This window comes from Brassica oleracea, unplaced genomic scaffold (genome assembly GCF_000695525.1).
Source record: "Brassica oleracea var. oleracea cultivar TO1000 unplaced genomic scaffold, BOL UnpScaffold00779, whole genome shotgun sequence".
In the NCBI taxonomy this organism is placed as follows: domain Eukaryota; kingdom Viridiplantae; phylum Streptophyta; class Magnoliopsida; order Brassicales; family Brassicaceae; genus Brassica; species Brassica oleracea.
Genome location: NW_013617454.1, coordinates 25,340 through 34,709, shown reverse-complemented (window position 1 = coordinate 34,709; position 9,370 = coordinate 25,340). Strand labels below are relative to the sequence as shown.

Below are 9,370 nucleotides of genomic sequence, written 5' to 3'. Positions count from 1 at the left end.
CATGTGAAAGTTGTATTCTCTTGATCGTCTTGGTGAATGGGAATATGAAAGAATCCTGAATAACCATCTAAAAAGCAGTAATATGGATGGTTAGCCAATCTCTCAAGCATTTGATCAATGAATTGAAGTGGGAAGTGATCCTTTCGTGTGGCTGTGTTTAATTTCCGAAAATCAATACACATACGGTGACCAGTTACTGTCTTAGTAGGTATCAATTCATTATTTTCATTAGCGACCACAGTAATGCCACCTTTCTTAGGAACTACATGAACATGACTAATCCACTTACTATCAGAGATCGCATAGATTACACCAGCTTCTAGAAGTTTCATTATCTCTTTCTTGACAACATCTTTTAGATTTGGGTTTAACCGCCTCTGATGTTCTACAAAAATCATCGATTCATCTTCTAGATGTATTCTATGCATGCATAAATCAGGTGAAATACCGGGAATATCTTCTAATGAGTACCCTATTGCCTTTCGGTATTTTCTCAATTCACACAAAAGTTTAGCAGCTTCTACATTATTAAGCTCACAATGACAGGGTATGTTGAATTAGGTCCAAGAAACGCATACCTGAGTCCTGCCGGAAGGGACTTTAATTCGATATTTGGAGCCTTGAGTTTGCTTCAGGAATCATCGAGCAGGTTGGTCGGCTTGTCCGGCTTGTTAGGAGCAATTGCTCCTTCTGGTGAAATCTGACTGCTCGTCTTCCCAGACTTAGAAAAGCGACCGTCTTCTCAATGCTTTCATTCGAGTCTAACATCTTTTTGTACCCATCAGCATCCATGTTGCACGTGTTCTGCTCGGACTCGGCACGTATCAGAGCCACTTCTAAAGGATCATCTACGAGGATTTCTTCAATCATCCCTTCTTGAGGGGTCAAGGCGGCGTTCTCGTCGTCAATCGTGAAGTTCTGACCATCTATCATAGGCCGTTTGAGCAGCTCGTCCATCTCGAACTTCATCACAATATCTCCTAGTTGGAGATCGATCCTCCCATGACGCACATCAATGATTGCACCATCTGTGCATAAGAAGGGTCGTCCCAGAATGAGAGGGTCTTTTGGTTCATCTTCTAGTTCCAGGACCACGAAGTCCGCCGGCACAGTGGTGTTGCCAATTTGCACTTGTAGGTCTTCGAGAACACCTACTGGCATCTTGACTGATCTGTCCGCGAACACCAACGAAATCCTAGTAGGCTTGAAGTTGGTTAGTCCCATACGTTTTGCAACTGAATAGGGCATGAGATTCACATTGGAACCTGAATCACATAAGGAACAGGCGAAAACTGTTTTTTCAATCTGAACCGAGAGGACAAATTTTCCAGGATCTTCCAGTTTCCTGATTGTTCTGTTTTGAAGGACTGCGCTGCATTCTTTTGAGACCATCATGATATCGCTGTCTGCAGAGGTCTTCCCAGAGACCAGCCCTTTCACAAGACTGCGCATTGAGGGAATCATCTGAATTGCGTCCATGAGAGATAGCTTGACATTCAACTCCTCTAGCATCTTCTTGCACTTCATCTCTTCGCAATCCTTACGTGACTTCTTAGCAGGGACTGGGTAGTGAACTTTTGGAGTGTAGACGAAAGCAGGAACACGCCAATCTGGCATCGTAAGAGCTACTGGTTCTATCACAGCTGGCTGTTCTGCGTCTTGTTCGTCGTCCAAGACATCCTCAGGTTGTTCTCCATCTTTCTGTTTTCCCTTCTCTTTAGCAGTGAGCTTTTTGGGGACAGGATCTGGGGATGTCTTCCACTTCTTAACTCCACTGTGTTACAGTCCTTGGGATTCTTGTTTGTTTTCCCAGGAAGTGTTCCATGTTGCCTCTTGATTGTTTCAGCAGTTTGAGAAATCTGAACATCCATCATTCTTATGTGGCTCGCTACAGCATCATATTTGGAATTTAATTCCGTGAACATGTTGTCCATCCGAGTGTTGATCTCGTTGGTAACCTGGTTCAGTGCTTTTCCTTGAATCTGTTGTCCTTGCAAAAGTTGTTGCATCATTCTTTTCAGTTCATCTGGCTGTCCGCTTGCGGTTGCAGGAGCAGTTTGCGGATTATTCTGCCTGTTCTGAAACTGTTTCTGAGCTTGGCTGAGGATGAACATCTTTCCATTCTGATTCTGAGAGTATGGCTTCTGATATCAAGGGTTTTGGAACTGATTTCCTTGAGGTCTGTCGTTGGGGTTGTCCAGATTGGTCTTGTATGAGAACAGATGCGGGTTGTTCCTCACATTAGGGTTTGGATGGTAGTTTTTGAACTGCCAACCCTGCCCATTGACGTAACTGACCTCTTGCTGATCTTCTTCCGATGTCTCAGTTTCTGCTGCAGCATCTGTAGTTCCTGGTTCCAGATTGGTTTCTTCCATGACATAGATCTTATTCTGATTGTTCTTGAGCAGGAGATCGACTTTAGCGGCGAGGTCATCAATCTTCCTAGTGTCCATGCTGTTCACCTTCTTGGAACGGTCAGTCTCCTCGTTTTTGTTGGACGAACTAGCTGTCATGTTCTCTATTAGCGCGTGAGTTCCTTATGTGGTTTGAGTCATGAAATCTCCATTGCTCGCTGCGTTTAGAGCATTGTGGAACTCCCATTCCACACCATCGTAGAAGATTCCTAGGACATGGTCATCGTCAAAGCCGGTGGTTTGAGTCATGAAATCTCCATTGCTCGCTGCGTTTAGAGCATTGTGGAACTCCCATTCCACACCATCGTAGAAGATTCCTAGGACATGGTCATCGTCAAAGCCGTGATGAGGACACTCTCTGAGGGTATCATTGAACCATTCCCACGCTTCATTGAAAGGTTCATTAGCGAGTTGCTTGAAGGAGGAGATCTTGTTCCTTAGGGCAGCTGTTTTGGCTTTCGTGTAGAAGTGACCCAAGAAAGCTGCTCTAACCTGTTCCTAAGAAGTTAGGGAACCTGTAGGGAATGACTTAAGCCATCGTGAAGCCTTGTCCGCTAGAGAGAATGGAAACATCATGCATTTGATGTAGCCGGGTGGGACGCCGTTTGCACGAGTGAAACTGCATATCTCTTCAAAAGCTTCAATGTGTTCCATTGGTATCTCAGCTGACAGTCCATGGAATATCTTTCTCTGGACAAGATTGATCATGCCGGGTTTTATCTCAAAGTCTGCCTTTTGACATGGTAGTGGAGCGATAGCAGAGCGCGTAGCAGGGATGTTATGCGGTAGGTTCCTCTCACCAATTGGGACAGGTGGTTCCCGCTGTGCAGCCAGTTGCTGCGATGTGATTGTTTGCTGCAACTCTTGCATCTGTTGCATCTGCTGCATCTGCTGCTGCATCTGTTGCATAGAAGAGGCCATTTGTTCTGGAGTGCCATAGTCGGCCATTGTGGCAGTAATTGATTTTTGTTGACGGTTGGTTCTTTCTAAGCTTGTGAGTTCCTGATTTGTAAGCGAAATTAAGTCCCCTTGTGTATTGCTCCGAGTATGTCTACTGGTCATGCACTTGGGTCATTCGCTGCAAAAAGAGGGTTAAACAAGTTAGAGGTTTTAGGCTAAATAAATAACCGAAAAATAAAGGTAAAAAGCTGGTCCCCGGCAACGGCGCCAAAACTTGATACACTGAAATTGGATCTTTGTCTACTATCAAGTTAACAGTGTAGCTATAATATCTTTAGATTCAATTCCAGAGGACCAGTTCACACTTTATCTTTGTGGGATCAGAATTAAGCTAAACAAAGTGGGGGGTTTTTAAAGAAGTCAATAACATAAATAACAAGTAACAAGATGGGGTTGTTTTGAATTGATTTAAAGGCGCTAGTCTAGGGTTTCTTCTTCAGGTATGGAATCGCAAGCCAAGCAATTATTCAAGTTCAGTTTATAACAAATCTAAACTCGGATCACTCAGGTTGAATCAACCCACTCTCGTGGTATTGATTCTTTTGTTAGTCGGTCTTGATGCCTAAACTCTCGTTTGGATCAAGACGCGCTAGCAAGCTTTAGAGATCAAGTCCGATATGTTCACAATACACCCTAATATCCATTCTCGCTGACTAGGGATGCAAAGCTCATTCAATTCATATCAAGTTATCAATTAACGGCTAGCTAAATTGATTAACCCTAATTCATGCACTAAGTGATCAGTTCAATGCAAGGAATAAGAACTGATATGAATGTAGACAATCTTAAGATGACTTATTTATGCTTCAGCTCACGAATCCAAACCCTAGAACCCTAAACTAACTCGGTGACTACTCAGACATAACACAAGAACAGAGAAGCATAATTTCTTAATAATACTGCATATATTAAATAATAGAAATCAGAGGGTTTAGGATAATCTTCCCTAGGAGATAGATGAGGCCTTCTCCCTTACAAGTAGCAATCGCCCAAAAATCATACCTCTCTCAGGTCTTTTCTTGCGTAAAAACTAAGGTAGGTCTAAAGTAATAAATGGGAGACTATATATATCGGAGCCACAGGCGGCTATATGAAAAAAATAGGAAATCTAGGGCAAATCTCGAAATATTTGGAAACTTCCTTTTTTATCTCTACCGCTGGAGCAGGCACTCATGCTGCTCCGGTCGACTGTTCTGCGCGAAAGACTTCAATTCACACTATTTTTCTCATCTTTCCCTCCGTCTGGTCTATCTATCATCCAATGCAACTCCAGACCTGTAATGACTCAAATGGACTAAAAAGACTCGATAAAACCTTGAAAACTATTAGTAAGACATACATATAATGTGCCAAAAACACAATATATCATAATGCAGAAAGTAAACCGAGAGATAATAATTAAGTACAAACAACCTCTTTGCTTTATTAGAAATCACCTTTAAACAATCTTTACATGACCTTGTTTATTCAGCTTTACACGTTTAGTGTTAACACCCTAAAACGTGCTACTAAAGGATTCTTAATCTACCCAATTTTGTCTCTCCTCCGTCAAGTACTTCGGCAACTGCTTCAGCACGACCAAGACACACTTGAGAGCTTCTCTCTCTCTCTAAGATCATCCTTTGTGTCTTTATCTTTCAACCAGAGTTTGGACCCGTTGGCTCACCCTCTTTTGAAATGGTACGGGGTAACGTCCTCACCATCAGTGTTGGTTATGGGGTCGTGAGTCTTTTACTCCAGCCCAAAGACAGACACAACGACAATCTCCTCTTTGACAAGTATGATAACCTCCACACTTTTGAAACCCTCTGTTCTGAATCTATGTGGGAAAATTCATGAAATAACCATTACATATTTTCATGAATGCAGCAAGGGAAGGCTTGTTCACATTGATTTTAGTTTCATTCTTGAAACTTCCCATGGTGGAAACATGCGTTTTGAGAAAGCACATTTTAAACTGAGCCACGAGATGACACAATTGCTTGATCAATAAAGTTATATGAAGAGAGAAATCTGGCATCAGTTTGTGAGTTAAAATTTCTCCACACTTTACCTTTTTGACATAATTCCAATGAGAGGTTATGAGATAGTTCTATACTCTCTCTCGTATAGCTTGTGTGTGAAAGGTTACTTGGCTGCTCATTGGTACATGGAGGGGATCATCATTACAGTGGAAATGATGGTGGGAAGTGGGTTGCCTTGCTTCAGCAGAGGAGATCCAATTGAGAAACTTCGCAAGAGATTTCATTCCGAGATGAGTGAGCGTGAAGCCGCACACTTCATGATCCATGTATGTACTGATTTCTACAACAAATGGACTACATATGTGTACGACGACTTGATACAATTTATGCAACAAGGCATCGAGAAGTAAACGCCAGAGAAGATATTCTTCTGCGTATTCAGAACAAGAAAAATATTTTTTGTCTAATCAAATTACCGAACAATAAAATTTGAATGATCGTGGTTTCTAATGATTAATACTAGCTTGTTGGAAAAGAGAGAAACCTTCTCTGAGTTTTCTTAAAATAACATTAGCATATGGCACTGTTCCGATAAAGATGCCTCCAGGACGAAGTAAAGCTGAAACATTTGCCAAGCCTCACCTTGCAAGCATCTCGATAGTCCAAGAGTAAACTACATGTGAAAATTGATGAATTTTCGTCCTTTAACTCTTGAAAACTCAATCTAACAAGTGAATTATTCAGACATAAGCAGAATCAGAAATCATAGTATGAATAAATTGAATTAAGAATCTTCTCTTTACAAAATCTCTCTCTCCACCAAACTCTTGAAAACCTAAGAGCATCTTTATCCCATGAAAAAATGGAGTGCTTAGAGGCTGGAGTCCCACCAAAAACTCAAGCACCGCTGTTTCTACCTGCTAAATAAGCGTCGTGTTTCCTTTGTTGCTTGTACTGTTCGTAGGCTCCACCGACACGTGGCAGCCCACAATTGATTCTTTTTTAATTTTTTTTTTAATCAGATAAAAAAAGTTAAAAAAAAACACCCCTTAATGGGGTGCTGGGATAAAAATGGCCTAAATAAAGCATAAACACACAAAAGGATTTAATTGGAAATAAAGGAAACTTTGGGCTCATCTTCAATTCTTGAAACTTGATAAAAATTTGTCGTGAAGTGCTTAATCCCGATGGGCGTGGACCAACACCATCAATGGATGCGATCGACACCAGCCCAAAACATGGTCTATCACTTATGTTTTCAGCTGTCATTCTCCTCAAGCTCCTAAGTGCTCCAAAAGCTATGTTATAAACCTGCAATGACTGGAAAAGAACTGAAAAGACCAAAAATACCATGATATATCATGAAGCTCTGTTAAAGCAGACATATTTATTTCAGCCATTGTGTGTCTGGTCTCACTTCGGATCTTTAGAGGGCTATTTTTTCTTAACCCTTCCTCCCCCTTTCAAGCGTCAAATGATGGATTTCAGACCCACACAAAGTTTAGGGTTAGGATTTTGATATTATGTATCAAATAAGAAAAAAAAAAATGACTTTTTTTGCTATGATTTCAAGGTAAAATGTGTTTCGTATTGAACATGAATCGAGATACAACGAAGATGGATAAAAATGTATAGTTGTATATATATAAGAAATACATAAGAGTATGTGATTTAAGCCTATGGAGGCTGCCAAGAGGTCCAGATCCCTTTCTTCTTCTTCCTCCTCCTTCTCTTTTATTCATGTCTTCTATAGGGATCGTAACGAAAGATTGATCTCCGGTGTGAATCCGGCACCATTAAAACCTTTTTAATTGCTTTGATCTTTCTTATGGTTTTGGTTGACTCATTGAAGTGGCGTTGACTTTCTTTAAACTTATACTAGAATTTTGTTCTACTATGTTTTATTACTGTCTTAGTTTTCGGACTGTTAAGCCGGATTTTGTAAGTGGGTTTCAAAGGAGGTGAAACCCGCCTCCAACATCACTAGCTAGTTTCATTAGATAGGTTCAGGCACTGGCTAACAAACTCAGATACTAATACTTAAAAATAAAAATAAAATAAATGATGGGCTTGCTTCTTGATGTTCTAGAGTTTGATTTGTTCTTCCGCGCTAATAATTATCAATTTACGAGCAACATCATCATTTATCATCCTCTAAAAACTGAGAGTCACCTGATGATGAGATACGCAAAGAATACAGCTAAAACAAAATTCAAAGAACTCATAAAAACTGAAACTCCAAAAAACTATCAATATAAATTTTACAAGCGAAGAGACTTGACAAGCACGCAAAACTGTGAAAGAATCTAACTCGATCTAGCTTCAATCTTTCAATCTCTCCTTATACTCTCGTGTGTTTAACTCTCTATCTCTCGTGTGTAGGCCGCGACTCCAGAACACGATCAAGCGAAGGAAATGTAAATGAAAGCAAGAAAAGAGACGACACAAGCAAAGTTTTAGAGTTCCCCTTTACACCGGGTACATCTCCTTCAGGATCGGAACCTGATAATTTACTATATCAGTGTTTACAGAAGCTTTCTCTCTGTGATCTTACAATGGCGATCTCTCTCTAGCTCAAGAAGAAGAAGTTTGTTACAGAGTACGTTATCCTCTGCTTCTCGTCTCACTCTTATACAAGAGCTGGACTTTGGGCCTCGCTAATATCTTCCGCGGCCCAGCTTCTGTCTTTTCGGGTTTCACTTCACGCAAGCCCATTGGCTCATGAGTCGAATACCAAACTCACATTTTCCACCTTTAGTGTCGACTCCTCCTTTACTTGAAACCCTCTATGTCCGAAAGTCACCGTGAGCTTGTCTTCCCTTGACCAGTCACCGCCATGTCTTTCGTTCCGATCCCGGTACCTCAACCCTTTGTTTTCACTTAGGTTCTGCTGAATCTTCAGTTCCCCTCGTCTCTCTGACTTCGAAGACGAGATCCAAGTTCAGTCACCTTCTCAGTTCCAAAGATGACTGTCGCCGATCTTCTCAGGCTTCGACGACCTTCAGCTTTGCCAAACAGCCTTCAAATTTCTCTCCAGGTAACGTTTTGGTTAACATATCCGCTGGATTCACCGAAGTGTGAATTTTGAGAACATTCACAACTCCATCTGCGATAACTTCTCTGATGAAATTGTACTTTGTTGCTATGTGCTTAGTCTTCTCTCTGTAGACGAAGTTCCTTGCTAGATAGATAGCACTTTGTGAATCGCAGTGAACCTCAAACACTTCATCTCGTCGCTTTAATTCTTTACATATGCCTTTTAACCATATGCCTTCATGAACTGCATCTGACAATGCCATATATTCTGCTTCTGTTGTTGACAGGGCCACAACCTTCTGAAGCGACGATCTCCAGCTCACTGTATTCCCTCCCACCGTGTAGACGTATCCAGTACTGGACCTGCTCTTGTCCAAGTCTGACGCGTATATAGAAGAAGCCTGATTGAGACATGCTTGACGACTGGAGCGAATACTTCATTGTAGTCTATACCCTCGGTTTGCGCATAACCCTTCGCAACCAGCCTTGACTTATGTCTTGGTTTTTCAACTCCTAGTATTCCCGGTTTGAGCTTATGTATCCATTTGCACCCAATAACCTTGTGATCTTTAGGCCTTTCGACATAGTCCCATGTGTGATTCTTCTTTAATGACTCCATTTCTTCATCTGAAGCTGCATTCCACAACCTCCAATCCTTGCTTTCCATTGCTTCTTTGTAGCTTCTTGCACTACAAGAAAACAGCGGTATTCTGACGGACATTCCGACGGAAAATGAAATCCTCGGAATATCCTGAGGAATTTTCGAGGATATTCCGAGGAAACACAAAATTTGGTTTCCTCAGAATTTCCTCGGAATATACCGACGGAATTCCGAGGAAATATCAATCCGTCGGAATATTCTTAAGGAATACCGAGGAAAAATGTATTCCTCGGAAAAAACCGATGAATTCCGAGGATATATTATAGCCGTTAGAGAGCCGTTGGAGAGCCGTTGGGGGATTTTAAAAATTCTGAGGAAATTCCGACGAACTAGCC

General features: G+C 41.3%; 1 protein-coding gene across 1 annotated transcript; it reads right to left on the bottom strand.

Moving 5' to 3' along the window:
• Nucleotides 1-600: 600 nt before the first annotated feature.
• Nucleotides 601-1,617, bottom strand: LOC106320050. The gene has a single exon (XM_013758417.1). The coding sequence runs from the start codon at nucleotides 1,615-1,617 to the stop codon at nucleotides 601-603; it is 1,017 nt and encodes a 338-aa protein (XP_013613871.1).
• Between the last annotated feature and the right edge of the window lie 7,753 nt (nucleotides 1,618-9,370).